The sequence below is a fragment of the Gopherus evgoodei genome, chromosome 3, assembly GCF_007399415.2.
Source record: "Gopherus evgoodei ecotype Sinaloan lineage chromosome 3, rGopEvg1_v1.p, whole genome shotgun sequence".
NCBI lineage: Eukaryota > Metazoa > Chordata > Testudines > Testudinidae > Gopherus > Gopherus evgoodei.
The window spans coordinates 14,912,075-14,938,927 of NC_044324.1; the positions used below are offsets into that span (position 1 = coordinate 14,912,075).

The window sequence follows — 26,853 nt, forward strand, 5'->3', positions numbered from 1 at the left end:
GGTAAGAACAGAACTGATGTGGGGCTGCAGGGTAGAACTGATTTGGAGACTAGGGACACAGGATTGATTTGGAGACTAGGGGCAGAATTTATTGTTGGGGAGGGGACAGTAGGGTGACCAGACAGCAAATGTGAAAAATTGAGATGGAGGTGGAGGGTAATAGGAGCCTATATAAGAAAACAACCCTAAAATTGGGACATCTGGTCACCCTAGGGGACGGGGAGATGTGGAAGTGAGAACTCCTGCAGCAGGGGCCATACAAAAGAAGTGCCTCGAAGATGAAAAGGTCATGACGTAAGTCTTGATACAGAATAATATTGGTAGCTGTTGTTTCTTGATTGGTACAACTTTTGAATTATTTATTCATCATATAATAAAACAATTTTTGTATTTGGCATCTGGATATGAGTGTGTGAGTCAATTGAAAATGCATGTCACAGGCTGTACAATAAAGTGAATGATGTTTGTTGGAGTCTGTTGTAAAGACTGTGAATGGCCAGGATGGTAAACAGCTTGAACCGAGGCGATAAGAGGGCGAGTTCGTTTTGGAGACAAAATAACTGAAAGTTTCCAGGTGTGCCATGGCAGAGAGAAGGTTGGGAACCACTGGTATAGATCAGTGACACTCAAACTTTTTTACAGTGACCCCTTTCACACAGCAAGCCTCTGAGTGCGACTCCCCCCCTTATAAATTAATAACACTTTTTAGATATTTAACACCAAAGCGGGGTTTGGGGTGGAAGTTGACAGCTCGTGACCCCCCCATGTAATCACCTCACGACCCCCTGAGCAGTCCTGACCCCCAGTTTGAGAACCCCTGATCTAGATGTTTTGTCACCTCTTTACACCCCCTTCCTTTGCTGTTTCATTCCTTTCCTTGTCTCTGCCCACTTTGCAGGATTTCCCCCCAGCCCGAGTGGGACAATCTCACCTCCCATTTCTGTTCCCACCCACTCTGCAACCCAGGCCTTGTTCCCTTGCAGTGGCTCGGGAGGGCATCATGGTGCTGCCAGTGCCAGGGTAGGAGTTAGGACAGCTCTTTGCAGGGCTGGCTCTTCCATTTAGGCGACCTAGGCAGTCGCCTAGAGTGCCAGGATTTGGGAGGGCAGCATTTTGCCGCCCTTGGCGGCAATTCTGTGGTAGGGGGTCCTTCTGCGCTCTGGGTTGTCGTCGGCAATTCTGCGGCGGGTCCTTCACTCACTCCGGGACCCGCCGCCGAAGTGCCCCGAAGACCGGGAGCGCAGAAGGACCCCCCCCCCGCTGCAGAATTGCCGCCAACGACCGGGACCACGGAAGGACCCTCGCCTAGGGCGCCAAAAACCCTGGCGCCCTCCTGGCTCCTTGTGGCAGCGGGGGTGAGTGCTGAAGCTGCAGGGAGACAGTCCTCAAAGGAGCAAATGGCTCGCTGACTGCTGTGTGCAGCCGTGGGAGCTCTGTCCCCTACTGGGGGGAAGCAGGAAGCAATCCCTTAATGAGGCACTTCAGCTTCCCCAAGGCTGTGAGATGGCAGGCCGGGCAAATGCAAGTAGACTGCACTATCTTTTTAAAATCTTTTTTTACAGTGCAAATATTTGTAATAAAAATAATATAAAGTGAGCACTGTATCCTTTGCATTCTGTGTTGTAATTGAATCAATGTTTTGAAAATGGAGAAAAACATCCACAAATATTTATAATACATTTCAATTAGTATTCTATTATTAACAGAGCAATTAAAACTGATTAGCTGAGATTTTTTTTTTAATAGTTTGACAGCCCTAGGTTTTTAATTTTTATTTTTCATATGATCTTATAATAAACGTTTGAAAAGAAAAGTCCTTTTCAAAAGGAAAATTGAAATGTTTCATGACGAAAATGTCAAAATAGGACATGTTGATGGTATTAGGACTTTCCCCTTTCTTACTCTGAAACAAAATTTTAGCAAAATCATGTCAGTTTCATGAAGCGTTGTGATTTTGGCAACACTGCATTTCCTGACAAAATTCTTGTTCAACCTTTTTCTAACCAGCTCTAGCTGAAAGGCAGCTAGCCTGGCAGAAGTGCAGCTTTAGGATGGATCTGGGCTTGAGGTCAAGAGCTCACTAATTATTTTCGCTTTCTGGTTCCAATATTCTAGCACTTGGTGCTGTTCATTTGATGTTCCTCCCTTGCAGTGTTAGGAGTTTAATAACCCCTGGCAACATTTCTCTGGTTGTTACAGGAGGGTGCATAAAACCTTAAAAAGTTCCATAAACCCTGCTGCTGGGCTTGGGGCGTGTTCCGAGTCCCTTTCTCACCTACTACCAAAGTCCAATCCCCATCTCACACCACCTCCCTAAACTCTACACATGCACATATATACATCATACCGCTACACAAACCTTTAGATACAAGCACGCTCTTGTGCAGACAACACATGCTGCCTCCTCCTGATGCACGTTGCTACCTGAATAATACAAATGTTGCAGCTTGGTGTTGGTATTCTTTGTGATTTTTATTTGCTGTGTGTGTGTTTCTTTTTTTCAGTGGTTTTATTGCCCCTCCCCTTCCACCTGGCCACATGGCTCCCTCTTCGGCAGAGCGACCTGAGTATTCGACAGTCACTTTCAGCTCTTGCCTGCTGCAATGGAGTTTAGCATCCATTGTCCCTGTCCTGCTCACGGTTCTCCTGCTCCTTCTCTGCATCCCCTTTAAAAGGTAGGTGCTCTCCCTCCTAAATCTCTCACTCTTGCTTGCTCTCATTATTCATGATGAGTGCTGCTGGTGGAAGGGGCTGGCCTGGGCTGTCAGCCCTGGGGACAAAGGACCACATTCAGAATGGAATCTAAGGGGTTGTTGAATTCGGGAAAACTGGCACTGGTATAACTACACTGAGGTACAGTAGTTCCATCGCTGTAACCCCCCTGGTGCTGGCACACTGTGCCGGTACAAAATTGAAGCTAGCCAGTTTGAGACCAGAAATAATTTAGAAATTAATTACCCCTCACTGTTAAAAATCACTGGAACAACTTATCAAGGGCTGCGGCAAATTCTCCATCGCTTTAAAATCAAGATTGTATGTTTTCTGAAATATAAGCTCTCATTCAAACAGGAATTAATTCAAGGAAGTCCTATGGCCTGTGCCATACAGGTCAGGTTAGAGGTTCACAGTGGTTCCTAACCTATGAATATGTGAAAATGGGTTTTGCACCAGTGTCTGGTCTATATGCAGAACTGTACCAATTTCACTAAAGGTGTGTTTTGAATGAGATTTAGTTTAAGTGGTGCAAACTGCTGTGTAGATGCTCTTAAATCAGTTTAAACCTGGTCTATAGCTTAATTTGGTTACTAACCATTTTTAAAATGTACCAGTTTAAGCATGTCTGTAATAGGCTCTAGATCAATTCAGTTAAAGCAGTGCCCTGCTTTCGTATAGACAAGGCATCCCTAACACTGGTCAGAGAACATAAGTGGGTCAAAGGGCATTTGCATGTAAAGGAGTCTGACTCCCCCTCCCGCACCCCAGAAAAAATCGGGCCATAGCAATGGACGAATCAGAGACTTAATTTTCTAGCTAGCACAAATATCAGGCCTAGGTCGTGAGCTGGATATTTCTGGTGGGTATTCATCTATCTGCATGCTGGGCTACTCACTGCCCTGTCTGATGTGTCAGCGCCTCTGCAGGGAAGGGGATGACAGAGAGAGCGTGAGAGCACCTTGCATTTGTTGATGCCAGTCTCCTTGGCCGATTGAGGATAATACAGATCAGACTTAATGGGGTCCCCTAAAGTTTGTGGCAGAGCTAGTGGAGAGAAGGGGATGAAAGGAGCATAGGAGAGGGACAGAGAGGCTTACGCTTCACTCCAGGGAAGGAAGCAAAGCTGTGGTCAGGCACTGGACCAGTTGAGAGACAAGCTGCACCCTCTCCAAACTACACTATGTGCAGTGGTGCTGTGAGATTTCTCCCCTGGAGGTGTGTTTTGCCAGATTGACCACTGAGTGGCATCAGCTCACACACACAGCAGTGAAAGAGCATATGTGTGGCAATTTAACTTTAGCCATTAACTCACACAGGGCAGAAGGGGAATTCGGCTACCCAGGTTTCATGTCGCTTAGAAAAGGGGGTCCTCGGCCTTTTTCTTTCTGCCCCTCTTCACCCACCCCAAATCTAAAAACTCCATGGCCCACCTGTGCCACAACTACTGGTTTTCTGCATATAAAAGCCAGGGCCGGCGTTAGGGGGTAGCAAGTAGGGCAGTTGCCTGTGGCCACAGGGTCCTTGCAAAGCTAAGTTGCTCAGGCTTTGGCTTCAGCCCCAGGTGTTGGGGCTCAGGGCCCTGGTCTTCAGCCTCATGTGGCGGGGTTTCAGCTTTCTGCCCTGGGCCTCAGCCAATCTAATGCTGGCCCTGCTTGGAGGACCCCCAGAAACCTGCTCATGGCCCCCCAGAGGGCCCTGGACCCCTGGTTGAGAACCACTGGCTTAGAACATCTCTTGCTGCTAGTATCGTGTGGGACTTCATCTGCAAAGCCTCATTGGCAGAGCCAGGTTTTAAAATCGAGTGGTGAGGGGGGGACAGAGTGAGGGGTCACTGGTGGTGGGTTGGAGAGCGAGCCAACCCCACGCTCGCTTGGCAGCAATTGGTTGTTGCGAACTGGCACATGGGGTTATGGCACCAGCTCAGGTTTGGCCCAGCCATCATCCATCATGACTGAGGGGTGGCTGAGACAAATCTGAGCACGTGGTGGTGTGACATAGCGTAAGGGGTCACAGAGACACGGGACACTGTGCATCAGTGTTGCAAAACAGAGTGGGGAGCCACGCCCAGCCCCCTACGACAGGCGCTGCTTCTGCCCTGTGTGAAAATTTGTGTCCTGTGCCTCCTTTTGTCGGCCGCATAAGGCCCTTGCAAGGGTGCCCCATGTACATCGAAAGGCTGCCGGTGGAGGGAATGGCCTGGTCACTGCCACTGCATATCCTGTGCACTGCTCCTCCTGACCGTGTGCACAGAGGGCTCCGCAAAGGGGAGGGGAGAAGGGGGATTAACAGGCAACCCAACATCTTTCAGATGGGACAAAAACACAAAGGGTTTGTCTGCACGGCAAGTCACTGCCTGGCAAGCTAGGGTGTGACTCTCCCACACACATGCTGGCCATGCAGCTATGTGGATGCTGCTACGGTGCAGTGAAAGCCCTGGAGTGCAGCTTGGCTACTGCTCCTTGGAAGCATTACTGCGCAGCAAGCTGGGAATTCACACCCTGGCTTGCCACGCGGGAGCAGCAAAATACTTACACACGTGTCTGAACTTAAGCGGGAGACTCGTCCCATTGTTGCGGTCAGTATTCAAGTGCTTTGCTGGCATGGGGTCTTCTCCTGAGCCCATTGAAATGAGTGGAAATACTCCCAGGGCAGGTTTACACTGCATAACCAGACCCATGGCGCTGACACAGGTCAGCTGACACAGGCTCTGAGCTCTAAAATGGCAGTGTAGACATTCAGGCTCCAGGCTCTGAGACCCCATATGGAAGCCATGGCACTCGTTACAAGGCCTCTCTCTGCCAGTCACTGTCCAAGGGGCCCATCACCCTGCAGTGTGATTATTCATAGTCCGTGAAACAAGGAGGAAAGGGCTTGACAATGAGGACAATACAGCAGGGCCACCCAGAGGATTCAGGGGCTCTGGGGTCCCCGCTGCCGAATTGATGCCGAAAACCTGGCACTTTGGCGGCGGGTCCCAGGGCGGAAGGATCCCCCCCAACTGCGGGTCTTCGGGGCATTTCGGAGGTGGGTCCTGGAGCGGAAGGACCCCCCGCCGCCGAATTGCTGCTGAAGACCCAGAGCGGCAAATGTAAAAAACCAGGACAGGGGCTGGGGGATAATAGGAGCCTATATAAGAAAAAAAGCCAAAAATCAGGACTGTCCCTATAAAAACGGGACATCTGGTCACCCTACAATTCCCTGAGCTTCCTTTTAGCAGAGTTTGATGCTGATACTCCAAGTTATCCATCTAAATAATTCCTCTCTCTGTACTGGCTGGGGGCAGGAAATATCTCCTGGCCCCCTTCTGATCTGTCCAGCTAATGGCTTTGGGCACAGAAAGGTGATGAACATCAGAGAAACATTCCATGCATCCTCCGGAGGAGCAAAGTGAATCTTTTGTGTCTTTTTCATCCTTGCAGGAAAAACCGAAGTTTTTCCACCAGACCCACTGAGAGACGCGTCGACTCCTCCAAGCTCATCAGAATGGTAAGTTCTGGACGCCTCTGGAAAAGGTGCTTTTCATCAGTGCTTCCGCAGCAGGATGATCCTACAGCAATGTTAAGTGGGTGCATTCCTGATGCCGTTGCTTTTGCTTCCCTCTTCATCGTGCTGTACCTGGTGCTGGGCACTCTAGCTCTTAAGCTTTGCTTGTGCTTGGAGAGAGACAGGACAAGGTGGGCCAACCCTTGTGTGAACTCTGCCAGTGTGAGCTTGTGCAAATCTGCTGGAGACTGGGTCTTTGAGGACAGGACCTTGAAGGAGGGGAGAGGAAATGCCTAGAGATAGCGAGGAGTGTGGTCCAAGAGTTCAGACCCAGGAGTGGAAATTAGGAACTCTTGGCTCCCTCTGATATTGGACAAGTCACTTCCCCTTCTGTGCCTCAGTTTCCCAGTTCAGTAATGTCATAGTTACGGAGCTCATTGCACTCCTGTCCCCTTCTGGTCTCTTTCAGTGCATCCTCCCAGTGTCAGGCCTCATGCCTTTGCTTATCCTGCAGTTAGATCAGGCTCAGAGTACAATCCCCACCCACCCACCTATGCCAACCACTTCCGTGCAGGTCTCACTGGCCTGCATTTCTTCCCTTCAGGAGTTTCAGAGGGTAGCTCTGACCCTCTGGCCCAGGCTACCTCTGACCCCTCCAGAAGGGGGAATGAAGCAGCTCAGGTTCACCTGGGAGTCGTTACTCAGGGAGTTAATCAGTCTAGCAGGGAGGCACTGGGGCACGCTAAAAGGTTCAGGAGCTCAGTTAGATGTGGAACGTCGGAGGGGAAAGGTGGCTGCCAGAGAGACAGAGGGATTGCAGAGAGAGGTTCCTTCGAGCAGATGGATGAGAAGCTGCCAGACAAAACCACCATTCCAAAGAGAGAGAAACAGCGCTGACAGCTGAGGAAGGCTGCACAGACGGGAAGTAGCTCTGGGAACAGCAAGGGACTGAGACGGATTGGTTCTGGCTGTCGCAGACAAGAGGCCTGAGCTGGAACCCAGCAGAGTGGGCAGGCCTGGGCATCCCCCCCACCACACAACCCAGCCAGGGACTGTTAGAGAAGAAGCTCCTAAACCCATGAGACCTAGGGCTGGTTAGCCCCTACTAGAGCCCTACTTGGTCCCAAGGGAGCTGTTGGGAGGTGACAGTGGCCGGTGATGCACCATGCTCAATGTCCTTTTAAAACAAGTATGTTTATTAGCAAACAGAACAAAGCATTGCACAAAATGACTTCAAAACAACAAGCATGCCTAGGCTCATCCATGCTTACACTTCGCTACAGGCTAAGTTATGATGGGCTTTCCTCTGGAGTTACAGGAGAACAGACCCAATTTACATTTGTTTAGGAAAGCAAAAGGCTCCTGACACCCAGCCTCCTCCCAGTTTGCCTTCAAGGGAACATATGTCCCAGACTGTCTCTCCACCCCCCACTTCTTAGGCACAACTGCCTTTTTTCCGCCCCCCCCTAAGCCCCCCCCAACCTGTGTGTGCCCGATCCCACTTCCCATATTGCTCAATGGCCTTTGTTACAGGGCCATGGGGTAAGATCATCTGTTTGCGAGTGACTGGTGTTTCCCAGCCAGCCAGGGCATAAGAGTTCTCCTATGATTGTAGCTATGTTGTTTGGTACTTAAACAAATTCAGTCTTTACGGCTCTCAATCCCAGGCCCCGTGGCTGTGGGGGAGGGTAACAAACCTGTCAGCTCCCTCTGACATACCATCTCCCCACCCTGTACATGCAGTACTGGGTGGGGTAAAGATCCAGATGCACCACAGGGCACCCCCATGTTCATCACAAGTCAAATGAGCAAACCTGCTCTTAATTACCTGCCTGGCTGAGCTTTCGCAAGGAGTAATTATTAAGTACTTCAGGCAGGGGCTTTCTTTATTTTTGTCTCGTGTATTGAGCTAAGCACAATGGTGCATAATTAATAATTAGATCAGGGATTGGCAACCTTTGGCACGTGGCTTGCCAGGGTGCTTACCCTGGTGGGTCGGGCCGGTTTGTTTACCTGCCGCATCCACAGGTTACCTGCCACATCCACTCCATTCCTATTGACTAGATAAGTTCATGGAGGACAGGTCCATCAATAGATATTAGCCAGGATGGGCAGGAATGGTGTCCCTGGCCTCTATTTGCCAGAAACTGGGAATGGGTGACAGGGGATGGATCACTTGATGATTCCCTGTTCTGTTCATTTCCCCTGAGGCACCTGACATTGGCCACTGTTGAAAGACAGGATGCTGGGCTAGGTGATCCTTTGGTCTGACCCAGTAGGGCCGTTCTTCTTAGTCTAATTGTTCCACTCTATCTGAAACCATGCCCAGCACTCTGAACTGTTAAATGGTACCGGTGCCACTGCAGAAGGATAAACAGCGGGAGTTTGTTCTTAAGTCATGTCATCCTCTCTGACTATTTGCAAAGGCTGGCAAAATCAGTGGAGTTCCCCGAGCACTGCCTTTTGAGTCTCTAGGGAGAGATGCTATGGGAGGAAGAAGAATCCCTGAACTAATAGAAAAATATCTGTTTGTAACTGTCAGTGGTGCTTACCTGTCCCAACTGTTGCTGAACAGTCCTGATGTTAGAAGGGACTAAAAAATGGCAGAGGCAGCCCTTCTCCTTTGGTTCAGCATCTCATAGCTAGTCACTACAGGTCTGTAATGACTGGAAGTTGTTACCATCTCTTAGTTGTTTGGTACCTAGGTGTAGCAGGTCTCAGTGCACTTCCTAGCAGGCAGGTATCGGTCATAGTCTGGATACCATGGAGTGTGTGGTATATCCGTACTTGCACCAACTCCCATATTGGAAGGCTCAGCCCTGAGGCTAAGGACTGACGGGGCCTTTGATTCACACCCTCGTGGTTAGGATAGTCACATTGGGTCAGAGTGCGGGAGGCTGGTGCTACTTTGGTCTTCGTTGCACGTGCGGGTTGTGCAGGGGACTCTGTCCAACGGTGCCTTTCACCAACACATCAGAAAGAAAGGCCCTAGTGAGGGAGGGGTACAATGGAATTTTCCCTTTAGCAAAGACAAGAGAGAGAAGTTCACGTTCATACTGAGAGACTTCAGCCTGGCTTCACTTCTGGTGGCCTGGAGAACAGGGCGGGAAACAAGTCGTAACTCACTATGAGCAGCCTGGTTAAACACAACCCTTGCAAACAGGCTGGCTGTGGGTTGAAAAGAACCAGGAGAGAGAGAATGATACTAATTAATATCATCAGAGGATCTTGCAGCCCTTTACAAGCATGAATTAACCCTCCCTGCCCTAGGGTGAGACTGAGAAATTCTCTTCTTGTTGTGGTTATCTCCATTTGTAAAATGAGACCCAGAGATTCAGTGACTTGCCCCTCATCACCCAGCAAGTCTGTGGCTGAACTGAGAACTGAATCTTCCCCATTTCCCATAAGCGGTATCTTTCCGCCTATCATCTGATGGGGAATTGATTAGAGATGCTAATGATCACCTGGCAATACTAGGTGGAATGTGTAAGCCCATGTGGCGGGAATCTGTAATGCCACTTCTGTACCAGTTGTGCTCTGTACAAAATATCAAGACTCTGGTGTCTCGTTCTATGACAGCCCTCTAGTGTCAGAAAATGGAAGGTTCTCTGCCTTTTACAGTAGAATCTCAGAGTTACAAACTGACCAGTCAACCGCACACCTCATTTGGAATCGTAAGTACGCAATGAGGCAGCAACAGAGACAACCAAAAAAAGCAGATACAGGACAGTACTGTGTTAAACCTAAACTACTAACAAAATAAAGGGAAAGCAGCGTTTTTCTTCTGTATAGTAAAGTTTCAAAGTTGTATTAAGTCAGTGTTCAGTGTAAACTTTTGAAAGAACAACCATAACCTTCTGTTCAGAGTTACGAATGTTTCAGAGTTACAAACAGCCTCCCTTCCCGAGGTGTTCGGAACTCTGAGGTTCTACTGTATAAAAGGGGTGTTTGAGGTAAACAGTAAATGTTTCTATAGCAATTTGAAACACTGACTTTTACCTGAACACTAAAGACGATTAATTTTAAATAAATGTTTGGATGGAGCAGAGACAAGATCAGTAAACAGGAATACGGCCAATCCTGGCATCCTGCAGCTAGAGCCAGCCATTGAAAACCATGCACACATGCCCACATGAATGGCAGCAAGCTGCTGAAAGCATGAAGGTTCTGTATGTCAGTCAAAGATCTAGGGTGAATCTCTAACCGGGAGCCACTGGGTGCAGTGTTGCTATGTGGAGAGACAGGCATTGGCTACTCGTTGCTTGTGACTTCTGGATTTTCTGGGGTCAAGTCCAGGAAAGGAGAGCAGACTAGAAAGGACTTTGTTTCTAAATGAGCTCCTTTTTTCAGGCTAATTGTAGTTATGCTGGTTCCTCTGGCACTACCAAGGGGAAGAGCCCAGGGGGGTAAGAAGATGCTTGCAATTCCTGTTCTGGTGAGAGAGCCTGCAGATGCCTAGCACAACTCCAGAAGTTGTTGGTTGATCTGTCTGCTGTGCTCATTACCATACACTGTGTAATCAAAACCACCCTGCAACTATTCCCCAGGCTAAGTAGAATTCCCTAAGGGGCAGAAAATAATCTCCCATTATTGGCTCTCTCCTGGCGCCTGAACCAAAGTTACTCAAGTCGACAGGAGTCTTTCAGGCCAGCTCTGGTCAGCCTGGCCTGCTGATGGCTGTGCCATTGCCTTGGCAGCAGGCAAGTGGCAAACACCACTGATTTGGTCAACTTAATGTACTCTTACTGCACACACCACCTCATGCATCATTTGAAAGCTTATTATGTTTACTTTTAAGATGAGATATGTATAGCTGTCAGGTGGTGCCGTTACCATAGAAATGGCAATAAACCATCTCATCAACACATTAAAATGACCACTTTGAAATATTTGCATTCATTTAGAACATAAGAACATAACATAACAATGGTCATACTGGGTCAGACCAAAGGTCCATCCAGCCCAGTATCCTGTCTACCGACAGTGGCCAATGCCAGGTGCCCCAGAGAGAGTGAACCTAACAGGTAACAATCAAGTGATCTCTCTCCTGCCATCCATCTCCACCCTCTGACAAACAGAGATTAGGGACACCATTCCTTACCCATCCTGGCTAATAGCCATTAATGGATTTAACCTCCGTGAATTTATCTAGTTCTCTTTTAAACGCTGTTATAGTTCTAGCCTTCACAACCTCCTCAGACAAGGGGTTCCACAAGTTGACTGTGCGCTGTGTGAAGAAGAACTTCCTTTTATTTGTTTTAAACCTGCTGACCATTAATTTCATTTGGTGGCACCTAGTTCTTATATTATGGGAACAAGTAAATAACTTTTCTTTACTCACTTTCTCCACACCACTCATGGTTTTATATACCTCTATCATATCCCCCCTCAGTCTCCTCTTTTCCAAGCTGAAAAGTCCTAGCCTCTTTAATCTCTCCTCATATGGGACCCGTTCCCAACCCCTAATCATTTTAGTTGGCCTTCTCTGAACCTTTTCTAATGCCAGTATATCTTTTTTGAGATGAGGAGACAACATCTGTACGCAATATTCAAGATGTGGGCGTACCGTGGATTTATATAAGGGCAATAAGATATTCTCCCTCTTATTCTGTATCCGTTTTTTAATGATTCCTAACATCCTGTTTGCTTTTTCTGACTGCCGCTGCACACTGCTTGGACATCTTCAGAGGACTATCCACGATGACTCCAAGATCTTTTTCCTGATTACTTGTAGCTAAATTAGCCCCCATCATATTTTATGTATAGTTGGGGTTATTTCTTCCAATGTGCATTACTTTACATTTATCCACATTAAAATTCATTTGTTATTTTGTTGCCCAGTCACTTAGTTTTGTGAGATCTTTTTGAAGTTCTTCCCAGTCTGCTTTGGTCTTAACTATTTTGAGCAGTTTAGTATCACCTGCAGACTTGGCCACCTCACTGTTTACCCCTTTCTCCAGATCATTTATGAATAAGTTGAATAGGGTTGGTCCTAGGACTGACCCTGGGGGAATACCACTAGTTACCCCTCTCCATTCTTAGAATTTACCATTTATTCCTACCCTTTGTTCCCTATCTTTAAACTAGTTCTCAGTCCATGAAAGGATCTTTTCTCTTATCCCATGACAGCTTAATTTACTTAACAGCCTTTGGTAAGAGACCTTATCAAAGGCTTTCTGGAAATCTAAGTACACTATGTCCACTGGATCCCCCTTGTCCACAAGTTTGTTGACCCCTTCAAAGAACTCTAATAGATTAGTAAGACACAATTTCCCTTTACAGAAACCATGTTGACTTTTGCCCAACAATATATGTTCTTCTGTGTGTCTGACAATTGTATTCTTTGCTATTGTTTCAACTAATTTGCCCGGTACTGATGTTAGACTTACCGGTCTATAATTGCCGGGATCACCTCTAGAGCCCTTTTTAAATATTGGCGTTACATTAGCTATCTTCCAGTCATTGGGTACAGAAGCTGATTTAAAGGACAGGTTACAAACCATAGTTAATAGTTCTGCAATTTCACATTTGAGTTCTTTCAGAACTCTTAGGTGAATGCCATCTGGTCCCAGTGACTTGTTACTGTTAAGCTTCTCAATTAATTCCAAAACCTCTGTTAGTTTAATGACCGTGTATTATTTCAGGACATAAAATTGGATTTCTTTGTGACCTCAAAGCATCACCACCACAACCTACAGCATCAAACAAAATCGAGTAATAAATTTGTACAGGTATTATTGAAATGTCATAGTGCTGGTGAGATTTCTGGTCAACATCATCATCACATCTTGTTCATCACTATGATCTCGGTCAAGAGTCCACAGGTTACCACATTCTTCGTTGCCTTGGCATGTAAACTGCTCTGTGCAGGGGTGATTATTCTCACTACAGACTCAGTTGATTGTGCAGTGACCTCTCCTGATACCAGCACAAATAAGATCTTGTAGAAACTTAGATGTCACTGGGCCCTTGAAGAATACAGGAAGTAGTTCATCATCTGAATTTTTCCATCCATGGTGATCTAATATCTGGCTTTACCAATCTATGAAGGCATCCAAATCTTTGTTTGCCAAGATGCTTTTTTGACATGCTCTTCAAAATCGTCCTCTCGTGGTGGGAGTTTGGCCAGCAACTTGTGATGGACAGATTGAGGTGCAAGCAATTCAGGTCTCTATGAGTCTCCTTTTCATTCTCACTCAGGTCATACAGCCCTGCTACCAACTTCATTGCTGCAGAAATTGTGTCTTGCCCATCGCACTTTTCCAACTGGGCAAGATCTCTGAAGGGATAAGCTCCCTTTGTTTTGAATACATTAAACACAGATTCCCCCACCCCTGCCTGGTACCAGATAGGGATGACACAGCTCACAGTCCTGTTTAATGTGTGTACAGCAGGAAGTCGGGAATGTGTACACCACAAATTGCCCATACAGGTATGAAGTGATGTGTGTCAGTTGTGCCGGTAATGGTGCCTGTTTCCAGAAATGGAACACACGGATAATATGTGCATTGAAAGTATGGCACAGCAAGGACCAAAACATCTGTATCAAGTGGCCTAATTACTATGGTTCCTTTTGACAAGCCATATTGACACATGTGGAATCATCCTTGTGTCTGCTTCCACTCGAATACTGTACAAGCCTTGGGTTTCATCAACACCTCTCCTGGCGATGGACTTTGCTACTTTCCTGTTGGAAAAGCCTCCAGCAAGGAGGAGTGTTTGTGCTGGGTGTGCTCCTACACTCTCAGGTGCATTTTGAAGAACCATATATTGACAGAGGAATTTTTACAAATGACTTTAAACTTGGCATCCAGCAAGCAAACCTTTCCCATGGAGGCACAGAGCATCCCCCCATCACCTGGTATTTCCTGAATCCAGCATTTTATCCTGCCCAGCTCTGTCCTTCTGTCATTTTTATGGAATTACTGTTGTCCTATCTGTCAGACTTTGATTACAGAATGATTTATGCTAAATTCTTTTAAGACAACCTCAAGCACTCAAGAGACAATTCATCTAATAGCGGAATTTGTCTCCAGCCGTCATTTCTGTGACAGCTGTGGCATCTCTGTGGCTTTCTTTGTTGCATGCCCTTAGCTCATGGATGCTTTCAGCTTGAGCATCCAGTTGATGCCCTAATTCAGCTATGTTTGTCCTTCTCATTGTTCTATCAGCATTGAAGAGGGACATAGTCACCCCATAGGATCTGTGCCTAAGAACAGGTGCTATTGAAACTGTGACAGGTTAGATCACAGAACCCCCCCTTGGGGGCTGCCACCTGATGTACCAAGACTACCTCTGCTCCTGCTTTCGCTGCCAGCCCAGGACCCCAGCACCCTGTCTTGCTGAGCCAGATGTGCCCGTCTGCTCCAACACAGACCCAGGGTCTGAATTGCTTGCCCCAAAGCTGCAGACTTAACTGAAAGCAGCTTACAGAAGTGTTCTTATCTAGAACACTCAGATGCCCAACTCCCAATGGGGTCTAAACCCGAATAAATCTCTTTTACCCTGTATAAAGCTTATACAGGGTAAACTCATAAATTGTTTGCCCTCTATAACACTGATAGAGAGAGATGCACAGCTCTTTGCCCCCCCTCCAGGTATTAATACATACTCTGGGTTAATTAATAAGTAAAAAGTGATTTTATTAAATACAGAAAGTAGGATTTAAGTGGTTCCAGGTAGTAACAGACAGAACAAAGTGAATTACTAAGTAAAATAAAATAGAACATGCAAGTCTATGTCTAAGAAACTTAATACAAATAACACCTCATCAGTTCCAGTAAGCTTCCTTTTATAGGCTAGTCTCCTGCTAGTCTGGGTCCAGCAATCACTCACACCCCCGTAGGTATTGTCCTGTTGTTCCAGTTTCTTTCAGGTATCTTTGGGTTTGGAGAGGCTCTCTCTTTAGCCAGCTGAAGGCAAAATGGAGGGGTCTCCCATGGGCTTAAATACACTTTCGCTTGTGGGTGGAGAACCCCTCCTCTCTCCTATGCAAATTCCAGCTCCAAGATGGAGTTCTGGAGTCACCTGAGCAAGTCACATGTCCATGCATGACTCAGTTTTTACAGGTAGCATCCATTGTTTACATGCTACCTTGAATGTCCTCAAGTAGACTTCTTATGTGGATTAGAGCATTCCAAGATGCATTGTTCCTTAAGTGCTTCCTGATTGGGCACTTAACTTTGTGAATTCCTTTTTCCAGGAACTGACCAAATGCTCTACTAAGGTTATTTAGAAATCAAGCCAGTACACTGCCAATATTCATAACTTTGAGTACAAAAATGATACATGCATACAGAAAGGATTGATAAGAGTCAGTAGATTGTAACCTTTACATAGATATGTTACATGGCATATGTAGCAGATAACATATTCCAGTTATGTCATATATATTCATAAGCATATTTCCATAAAGCCTTATAGGGGGCGCCATCACAGAAACATCATCTCTTGTTAAGGACAGGACTCAGCAAAAAATAATTTTTGGACCGATAGCTGCTGTGATTGTCCATCCCTTACCCAAGAAAACCATATTTAATTCTGGCATTTCAGCAAAAGTTTTTTTTATGCCAGAGTTCTTGACTGAGCTGAAGAAGTTCCATGTCTCATCAGAATCAAGTGCACTTCTCATAGGTCTCTCCACTTGTTCTTCATCAGCATCTGCTATTTTTGGTACTGACTGCTCCTGTACATCCGATATTACATGCATTCCAGCAGATATGCGGATAGGTACCTCTGGATGTGATTCAGGATCACATAGGTTTGTCATATTGATGACATGGGTGGTAACAGCTGTAACATGCTCTTCACCCCTCTTCAGGGCAGAGACAAGGACTTGTTTGTGGACTTTGTCTTCATTACTTTTTGTTAGGCCACTTGTTTCTCTCATAGCTTTTGCATATTCATAACATAAATGTGTATTGTTACCTCCAACACTTATACTGACTTGTGCATGACTGTCACTGAACTCAAAAGGTAGTTTCTAGAATATTTCAAAGCCTAGTACTGCATGCATAGGTCACTGAAAAATTAAAACCTTCTGCCGGGCAGACTAGATGCTACATTGTATGTGGCTATGTCCGAAGAAATGGGCTGTAGCCCATGAAAGCTTATGCTCAAATAAACTTGTTAGTCTCTAAGGTGCCACAAGTACTCCTGTTCCTTTTGCGCATACAGACTAACACGGCTGCTGATCTGAAATATGTCTACACTGTGCACCTTACAACGGCAAGGCTGTGCCTCTGCAGCCATGCCACTGTAAGGTGTAGCCGATCTTTATCTTCGGGAGAGAGCTTGCTCACACTGCTGAAGTGCTGTCCACACTGGCACTTTTTGTCGCTAAAACTTTTGTCGTTCGGGGGTGTGTGTGTGCGTTTTCACCCCCCTGCCTGACAAAAGTTTTAATGACAAAAGTGCCAGTGTGGACATAACCTGTATGTACAGAAGCTTATACATGGAAAAGCATTGCATTAGGAATTCACATACACCGCTACTTCGATATAACGCCACCCGATATAACACAAATTTGGATATAACATGGTAAAGCAGTGCTCCCCCCCTCGGTGCACCTGCAGACACTTTCTGGACCTGCAGCGATAAAGGACAAGGAAGCCGTGTGTAACTACCCAGCACAGATCGTGTCAGGGAATTCAGTGTGATGTGGGAGCTGCAATAACTGCAGATGGTCAGGACTCTGGTTTCACGCATGTGAGATGTGTGCTAATGTCTTCTGCCTATGGGTGGCAGCAGGCACCTACACATTCTCGTCCCGGCTGCACTGAACCGTAGGTGGCTGGGTTAGGCTCCTTACTGTGTAAGGCTCCGGGCTCTGTGATCCTGCTTAGGCTCTCTGATCTCTACAACCAGAGGTGGCCAGGCAGCCACATCTGGGCATGGCTGGAGGTGGGAACCTCCAGGGAATGCATGAATGCTTCAGTGCCAGTTCTAGACTAGCAATGCCCAGGGCTAGCCCAGGGCTCCCAGCGCTTTGCTGTGGAGAAGGATGTGTCTGCCCTTGCTCTATTCATCCAGCCCCCTCCCCCGGTCCTGCTGATATTCCTGTCAGGAACCACGGCTTCAGACACTGTGGTCCTCACTGGGGATTGAACCCAGGACTTTCAGCACAACTCCACCCCTTGCACTTCCAGAGCTCCTAGGGCTGTGAGTATGTAGTAGGCTAATCCAGCAGTGGGGGCTAGATGCTAGAAGGCAACATGATCACACTTGCTAAGTCAGTGTACTGTATTGCACTGAGATGGCAGAGCCCCTCACTAGCTGCTTCTCTGTCTAGTGGTGCCCACGCTGCTAGGTCGGCAGAGCCCTGATCATGGCCACTGTGTGTGGGGCAGGGGCTCCTGTCTGGGTTAGTCGATTGTTGCTGTCCCATTGGTGCTCAGCTCCCAGGTGGTAGGAGAAGAGAGACCCTTTTACAGGTGCCCATCAGTCACTCTGGGGATTGCTGGAGGGTCCAAGCAGGCAGCTCTCAACCTTTCCCAGTCTGGGACCCCTCCTCCTATTCAGCAATACAGGAAAGGCAGAATGCTCATAGCCCCTGACACCTGGTCATGACCCCCTAGGTTGACAACCCCCGGTGTAAGAGATCGCTCTTTGCTGTGGGTGGGGGAGGCTGGGAGAATGTTGCTTACAATGAGAATGCAGAACAGGGTCCTAAGAGTTAACCTCTGCTGCAGCCTGCTCTCCACAGCCTGCCAGCCCATCCACGTGCTCTCAGCTCCCCGGCTGTGGCTGTGTTCTCCAGATAGCCTTCCTTTCGCTCTCTATAGCCCCTCAAACACAAGCGGAAAGGTCCACGTGGGTGGGAGCAGGAGGTCCGTGACCACAGCTGGCTCTCGGGCACCTCTGAGCATGTAACCTCTTCTCTGCTGGATCGCTCGCTCTAGCCTGACAGAATAGCACAACCTTGTTATGTGAAAGTGGACCTGCAAAGCAGACCACAGCACTTGCACCAGCTCCCAGGTCTGTATCTAGGTGGCCTCATCATACCTTGTCTCTGCTTGTCTTGTACATCTGGAAAGTCACCTTCATGTTCTCCTCTCTCTGCTTGAAGATCTTAGAAAGATTTTTGGAGGACCTGACTAGCGAGGTCCCATGTGGCTGCTGTAGTCTGAGCTGCTGCCCTGCCTGCTCCCAGGGAAGAGGGACGGGGATGCTGGTTCGACAAGCCTCAACATCCACTCCCTTTCAGCTGGGAGCCACATGTAAGCTTGGGAGGTTTTAACCCCTTTATGCGCAGCTTCAAGAGAGCTACAGTGACAGCAGTGGGTTGGAGTTGCCCACTCGCTAAGCTAGGGCATCCTCTGCCTTGAGGCCAGGTACAGATGAGTTTAGCACTGGTCAGAGCCCTAGTCTCGAGGCAGCTGCTAAGGCAAGGTATTCTTCTCACCATGTTAATGACTATTCCCCCATGCCGGAAGAGCTCCCACCAGCACCAACCCAGGTTCAGCTGCAGTGGTAGAAATACTCTGTGTCTCCCGGCAGTGTAGACACAGCCTCAGTGTCTGTATCAAGGTGGGGAAGAGGGGAACAATCAGGGTTTGAAGGGCCAAAGAAGATGCAAGGTGTCCAAAGGGGATATAACTAGGAGTAATGGGAAGAAAGGGGGAGACTGCATGGGATAGGACGCCTGGGTTCTCTTCCCAGCTCAGCCACTGCCTTCCTTTATGACCCTGGGCAAATCACATTCCTTCTCTTAAGCTTCTCCTTCCCCTCCAACCCTATGTCTGTTAGGTTGTGAGCTCTTCAAGGGACTATCTTGCAATGTGTAGGTGTGATGCCTAGGGCGATGGGGCCCTGATCTAGACTCAGCTTTAATAATAAGGGAAATTTAGGCTGATTACAATGGCTTTTGGAATAATCCCCCAAGGGAAACCATGTTGGAGCCCTTGTGTAGATGGGGCCCACTAGCTGCTATCATTTTAAACACCATGTCAACTAATCTGGCTCAGAGCAGGTATAATTAACACAGTCCCCCCACCCCCTACCCCCCTGGCCACATCAGGCCACCTTCACCCATCGCAAAGAAGTAGGGGTACTGTACGTCCGGGTTTTCCCAGACGTCGCCTCTTTGAGGCTCTGTCCGCTATCTGGGCAGATTTTTTCAAATAACAGGAAATGTCTGGGATTTTTGCAGAGCAGACACTGGTCTGCTTCCCGATTGGTCCTTCCCCTGCATCCGCAGCTGATTGGTCCATTCCCCGGCAGCCACAGCTGCTGGATCCCACCTGCCCACCTAGGCCCCGACTCCCAGCCCTGGGAAGTGGGTCCAGTGGGGAGGCACTGACTGATGGCTGGCACTGCATCTTGGGTAGCCGCCCTACCACTGTGATGGAGCAACACTGCCTCACACCTCCAGTGAGTACCCCGCTGCAGTCCCCACTCCCCAACCCTCCGGTCTCCCCTCCCCTCCAGCAGAATCCTCTTTTGGGGAAACTGAGATATGGTAACCCAACAAAGAAGCAGAAACTGGGGGGCCATAAAACCATCATGTTGGAGAGAAGGGACTTACCTCTGTGCTGTGTGATGCTCCAGAAAGCATTTAATCTCAGTGTGTTTACACTGTGCCCATTATCACGGTATGTTGGCACCTGTTCGGTTTTTGTGTGAAACCGGTCCTGTCAGTTCTGAAAACAGAAAGGTCTGGCTAGAGATGAACACTCCATTTCAGCAAAACACTTCACCAAGTTCCTGCTTGCTTTGCTGAACCAGGCCCCTTCGGAGGGCCGAGAGTGCCGCTGTCAAACTTCTGTTCCTCTCTGCAGACTCGGCTAGGAGACCAATCAGCCAGCAATTCTGCAGGAAAGCAACCAAAGGCTGGAACAACTGTGCGGGAAGGTAGGACAATGAGATGGTTTCCGTTGTAACAACACCAGATATTAACTGATCACAGTGCCTGCCTATCCTGTGCTGCAGCAGGGATTTGGGTCCATTCCCAGCACCTCCTGGGGCCAGTGGGAAGTTCTAAATCTCTGTGGATACATAACGTGGTTTGATACATGTCACAGCAGGGGTGTCTGGGGGGGGGGCCTTGTGAATCAGTTCAATTCCACGGGGGAAACTTACACAGTGCCTGGAGGAGTTGCTCTATCCCTAGCTCTGTTGGGTGCTGCCAATCCTTTGCTTCTGGGAGCATGATGGGGTGTGCAAACCCTGCGCATTCCTGGGCAGGTTAATGTATTGCTGTGAGCCTAATCAGTCCTGACTGCCACACCTGTATTGTGTGTTAGGCCAGAAGGGTGGGGTAAAAAGGGGAAAGTTGCTCAGAACAACAGACCTGTGGAGACAGCAGCTGGGCAGGAGTCCAGAGCTGAATAAATCTGATTCCTGATCAAATCTCCCTGGAGGGGTTGTAGGCCCTGACAAGGAGCCATTCGGATGTACCTGGCACCTGCTGGTGAATTTTAAACTGAGCCATGGCAGAGGAAACAGGAGGAGGACAGAGAGCTAAACCCAGAGGGCAAATGGATGAATAACCCAAGGAGCTGAGGACTTTAGCCAAGTTTATGGGCAAAGACTCCTGTCTTTAGTGACTTTGGACTCTGCTACCCTGGAAGGGAATTGAACTCATGTAGTGACTGGCCAGAAGGCTAAGCTACGTAAGCCACCAGAGTGGGCTGGAAACACCGTTGGGAAAACTGAGGCAGAGAGCCTGCTGCTCCATGTCTCATCACTAGGAGGCATCAATCCAGTCACAGGGAGTCTTTTGCAAATTAAAAGAAAACAGGTCTCTAGTGCATTGTGATGAGTCAGTGGCTGTGTATGGTGGGGCAAGCTCATTCTGGACACAGCCCTGCTTAAAGCGTACGTGGCGCTTGGGCCTATAGGAGCCTGCTGCACGGTGGGGAATCCATTAATGACACACGTCCGTGTGGTGTCCATTTTATTTCATTTCCATTTCATTGCTGCTTAGGATGTTCAACCTACCTATGTAGGCTGATGGGCAAAGCTCGTCCTAACTCTCCCAAGCTAAGCAGGGTTTGGAGTGGTCGGTACATGGATGAGAGGCTTCTCTTCCCCACTCAGCTACAATGTGAAATTGCTTAACCCAGCTGAAACAATCCCACACCCTGGTGTTGTTTGGATCTGTTTATTCCCGGCTGACATGAAAGCCAGATCGAATCGTTAATGGTTCACATGAGCGAGCCCTTTATCCCAAGCGCTGCCTGGCAAACAGTAATCAGGCCATCACTGGGTATCTGCTCCAGGACTCTGAGCTGGGCCAGTGGAGCAGGATTTATAATGTGTGTATTGCTGGCAAGCACCTGTCCCCTTGCATGGCTAATCTTGTGTAATCCCTTTATAAAGGCACTATAAACATTTGGCTTCCTCTGGGCTTTGTTTGCATTTCAGTGTAATTAGGATTTCCTCCAAGTGAACTCGGGAGGGAAGGGGGAGAGACTCCTTTGATAGCAGCAATCCTCTGGCCTTTGAAGATGTGCCTGGACCTGGCATGTGAGTGCTGCCTGTTTCTGCTGGAGCAGGGAGATGTTCCTGTGGTGGAAGGACATGCAGCCAGAGTGAGAGCCCCGTGCGTCCTCTCGCTCTCTAGGATTGCCAACTTTCTAATTGCACAAAACCAAACATCCTTGCCCTGCCCCCTAGGCCCCACCCTTCTCTGAGGCCCCACCTCCACTCACTCCATCCCCCTTCATCTGCCCTGCTCCCCCTCATCCTCACTCACTTGCTCATTTTCACCAGGCTGGGGCTTGGGGTGTGTGTGGGGTGAGGGCTCTGGGGTGGGGCCAGGAGTTCAGGGTGCAGGGGAGGGCTCTGGGCTGGGGCAGGAGGTTGGGAAGGGCCCCTGCTGCTAGGCTCTGGGCTGGGGCCAGGGATTAGGGGATTGGGATGCAGGAGGGGGCTTTGGGCTGGGGCTGGGGGATTCAGAATGTGGGAGGGGGATCTGGGCGGCAGCAGGGATTGGCATGTGGGAGGGGATATGCACTCTGGGCTGGGGGTGCGGGCTCCAGGGTGTGGCCAGAAATGAGATGTTCAGGGTGTGGGAGGGGGCTTAGGGCTAAGGTAGGGGCTCGGGGCTGAGGTAGGGGGTTGGGGTGTGGGAGGGGGCTTGGGGCTGAGGTGGAGGGTTGGAGTGCTGAAGGGGGCTCAGGGCTGAGGTAGGGGGTTGGGGTGTGGGAGGGGGCTTGGGGCTGAGGTGGAGGGTTGGGGTGTGGGAGGGGGCTTGGGGCTGAGGTAAGGGATTGGGATGTGGGAGGGGGCTTGGGGCTGAGGTAGGGGGTTGGGGTGCTGAAGGGGGCTCAGGGCTGAGGTAGGGGATTGGGATGGGGGAGGGGAGGGGATGAGGGCTTTGGTTGGGGATGCGGGCTCTGGGCTAGGGCCGAGGATAAGCATGTGCTCAGGAAAGGGCTGTCGGTGGCACCGGATTCCTCCCCTCCCCTCCCCTCCAGAGTCCCCAGGGTTGAGGCCGCGGAGGCAGGTGGAGGATGCCTCGCCTCAAAGGAGCACGGAAATCCTGGTGTGTGTCACACCCCAGCTGGCAGGGGTGGGCAGAGCCACCCAGGGCAGCAGTGCCCCCAGTTCCTCTCATCCTACCCTAAAGCACCAAGTTTCCTTGCATCGAGGCAGGTGTCCTGTGGCAACTCCCTATGCAGCCCCTCTGTGTGCCCTGATTTGGGTGCCGCTCCTTTCTCCTGCCCTGCTCCCCCTGCCCGAGGGCTATTGCCTCCACAGCACCCCCAGCCCCAAGAGCCTGAAACGCAGCTGGAAGCATTACAAGGGCAGGGCCAGCTCTAACTTTTTTGCCACCCAAGCAAAAAAAAAAAGCACCACCCTGCCATAACATCTCCCCCCGCGAGCACTGTGTCGCTGAAACCCCCACCCCCCTAGCACCGTGCCGTGCCATGCCATGCCACTGAAGCCCCCGCCCCCCGAGTGCCATGCCATGCTGCCGAAACCCCCACCCCCCTGAGCACCGCGCCGACAAAATCCCTGCCCTCCTGAGCGCCGTGCTGACGAAACCCGTGCTGCCCAAACCCCCGCCCCCCCGAGTGCCACGCTGCCCAAACCCCCGCCCCCTTGTGCACCGTACCGCCGAAACACCTCCCCTCCAAGCACCACCTGGCCGAAACAAAAACAAACAAACAAGAAAAGCCCTCCAGCGCCACCCGGCCGAACCAAAAAAAAAACAAAAAACCACCCGCGCGCCCCCTGCCCCAAGGTGCCTGAAGCGGGTCCTGCACAAGGGAGTACTAAACCATCCCACAACTCATCCTTGCCCTGCCTGGCACTGGATGTACCCTCAGCGTTTTCATTTCACTTGGGCTCGTTGCTCTGTTCCCCTAGGCCATGGGGACTGTTGAATCTAGTGCCCATCATCACTGTGGTCTGTAGGCGCTCGGAAGAGACACCTCCGCCATTCCCAGTCTGGCCCATCTCCGCTGCTGCTCCTCAGGCAGGGCTGGGTGTTTAAGGGTCAGGCTAGATGGGGAGCAGGGGAAGATGCCAGGCCTCCATTTATTCTTCTTTAGTGAGGAAGCACTTGGCAAATAAGTGCATCTTCCACCAGTGCCACCCCACTGCTGGCGGGTTGCATTAGGGATGGAGGAGGCTGGTGCTGGAGTAGTGAGAGGGAAAGGCCAGGTCTATGAGGCCGGGGCGACTCCAGGGAGGCTTTAAAAACAAGCCCGCTGAATATCGCTTCATAACACAGTCTCCATGCCAGTGGCCCCAGTGCACAAAGGCGCCTGGTACAAGCCCAGGGGTGTCTCAGTGCTAGTTGGCATGCAGATGCTCACACTGGCAGGACTTCTCTTCCTAGTCCTGAACACCAGAGCAAATCAGCTGGGAGCGAAGCAGAGGGAAAGCCCAGGAGAGGGGACTGGTGGCCGACTGTAGGTCACAGTCTGTTGCCCAAATGTTCATTTTAATATGGCTTCAAAATCAAGCTCAGCCAAATGAGAGAGCCATCCCCTCCATAGGAGCATGAGAGAGGGGCTCCCTTCTCCAAACCTCTGGCAAAGTGTCTGGCTGCAGCAAGGGGAAACCCGCTCTCCCGTTGCTGAAACAAGTGCTTCCTGCCGGTGAATAGCTATATATCTGATCAGAGCGCTCTGCCTGTCTGCTCAGTGTCTCCTTTTCAACGTGGCCTTGTAGGTCCTGAAGATGGCACAAACCCTGTTATATCATCCAGCCCATGTCCCCAGGGCCAGCTTAGCGCTCTTCCTGCCAGCGTAATAACACGTGTCGTTGGTCCAATCTAGTGATCCAATCAATGGGATCCCACCTGTTCCTGTAGCCTGATACAGGATGTGTATCCTGATATTCAGCCCATCCCTCCCACTTTATAAACGCTTGTGCCACCCTTAATTCTCCTCCTCCCCTGGTGCTTGCAGCCTTCAGATGTTTGTTTATAGTGGATCCTCTGTGCTTTACGCAGCCAAGCGACATGTATTTAACTCTTTCACTCTTGTCGAGTGAGTGAGAGGGGAGTTATAGATAAAGCCCTTTAACAGGAGCCAGGAAATGTTTTTTCTTATTTGTGATTTCTATTATAGCAGCATTTATAGACCTGCAGCTGAGATCAGGCCGGAATGTGTGAGGCGCTGTAGCAGCGTATCCTAAGAGGCAGTCCCTTCCCCAAAGAGCTATGGAGACAAGACAGGCAACGGCTGGGGTAAAGTTCTTTTCTGCTGTTGGTTCTGTTTTGTTCTCAGGTCTGCCGCTGATGCCTGTGTAACCTAGGACAAGTTACTTCATATGTGCATGCACTGGTTCCCAATTTGCAGATCACCCCTCAGAGCTGTGTTGTGGGGATCAGTGTTTCCTTTCCCTGGAAAATGCTGTAAAAATTCAAAGTATGGGCACGAACTGCCTGGTGTGTATTTTGCCCTGCTCTCTGCCGCTGGGGAACTGCTCCCCTTAGGCCATAGGTCGTATATTGCTAGTGGAGATTTGGTAGCTCAAGAGGCCAGTGCTTGTGGTTAATCTGGTCTGAGGTCTGTCCCTGCACTAGCCATGAAGTGCCAGAATGGCAGTGGATTTGTTACAGTATTATTGGCCCTTCCAGCCCCTAGCTGTCATTGTTGCTCGTCGCCACTTTGTTTCTAACAATCTGGTAATGCAGTGCCCGGAACTCACTGCACCCAAGTTAAGGTCACGTCGGCAGTAATGTGATTGGTGCGGCGTTCTCTTCATATGGGCCACCCTGGCGTAACCTGCCGGCTCGTCTGGGGAGAGCTGAAAGGCCTCTGATGCAGTAGAGCCCGTATAAGGCAACTGAGATTTATTTAACATGGATTATACTGCAGAGTAATAGCAGATGGAGGCTGCGGTTTAGCACAACATCTGCGGAGCTTAAGCTGCATTGATTTCATGTCCGAGGCTATGGGATGGGGATAGGAGTTTCTGCTGCAAAGGAGGATTCCCTGTCCCATCTCCTGCCTCCCCAGCTGATTTTCCAGGCCTGGCTGGTCTTTACTCTCCGGGTTGCCAACAGTGAAAGGGTCCGTCTAAGCAGAGAGTGTGCTTTCCAGATGGAAATGCATCACTTAGGCCCAGCTCTGCTTCTTTTAAAGCTGATGGTGAAACTCTGGCACCGATTTCCCTGGGAACAGGCTGGGGCCTTGAGGGCATGTTGACTAGAGCCACAAGTGACTTACATAAAGGCTGCACTAGCCTCTCACATTCCCTGTCCAGGAGGAGGTAGTAACTGTTGTGTCTCTGCCATCATCGGCCCTGGTAAGGGAGCTTTTGAGAGGTGAAACCACGAAGAGTCACCCAGAGCAAGCACAATGTGACGACAGCATGAAGACTTTTCATAGACTTTAAGACCAGAAGGGGACCATTATGACCTAGCCGGACCTTCTGCATAACGCAGTCCCGAGAACTCATCCAGACTGTACTGAGCAAATCACAGGGCTAGGTGGCGGCTCTAAACAAGAGGGTGGGGGGGTGTTCTTTGGGAGGGGGTATTTGCATTGTTCCGAGGGGAGCTCCCCAAAAGATCCATGCTGAGGCAGACAGGATCTTCCCAGGAATGACTGGCAGAGAAGTAATTGCTACGGTACAGTACCGCCACCTCAGCTGTGCTGGCTGGTGCAAAAGACGGCATGGTCATGACGCTGTCCCACCCCCACTGGGAAAGCCAGTATTGCTGCCCGTGTTAGCCACAAGCAGGGAGCTCAGGACCAGGGGTGAAAGTAACTTAAAGGACTTACCGGTACTCCAGAGTCCTGTGGAGGGGGAGGGGCCTCAACCAGAAGAGGCGTGGCCTCTATCGGAAGGGGTGGGGCCTTTAAATCCTGGGGCTTTTAAATCAGGATTTAAAGGGCTCAGGGATTCGGCTGAAGCTAGGAGCCAGGCCCTTTAAATTAACCCCGGAGCTACCAGCTGCAGAGGTGGCTGGGAGCCCTGGGGTTTGGGCAGGAGTGAAAGTAATTTACATTTCTTACCCATATGGTCCAATCACAAGCAACCCACCCACCTCTCCTATGTACTTCATGGATCCCGCCCATGGCACAACATAGATAGAGAAAATAAAGCTACTATTACTACTACCAGTACTGTCTGTAATAAAACTTTACTATTGGAATAAGCCTGAAAAAGTGAAAACTCACTGTCACATTTTTCTCTGTGTCTTCCCTCCTCCTCCAGCCAGGCTGCCGATGCTAGGCTCTGTGCTTT

At 49.4% G+C, this 26,853-nt stretch overlaps 1 protein-coding gene across 1 annotated transcript in view; it reads left to right on the forward strand.

The window, feature by feature from the left end:
• The first annotated feature begins 289 nt into the window (after positions 1-289).
• The window catches only part of LOC115647669, a 58,882-nt gene continuing 32,318 nt past the window's right edge, over positions 290-26,853 (forward strand). The window contains exons 1-3 of the mRNA XM_030554363.1: positions 290-294; positions 6,135-6,201; positions 19,977-20,049. Of these exons, the coding sequence (XP_030410223.1) occupies positions 290-294; positions 6,135-6,201; positions 19,977-20,049 (145 nt within the window). The remainder of the gene's footprint in view (positions 295-6,134; positions 6,202-19,976; positions 20,050-26,853) is intronic.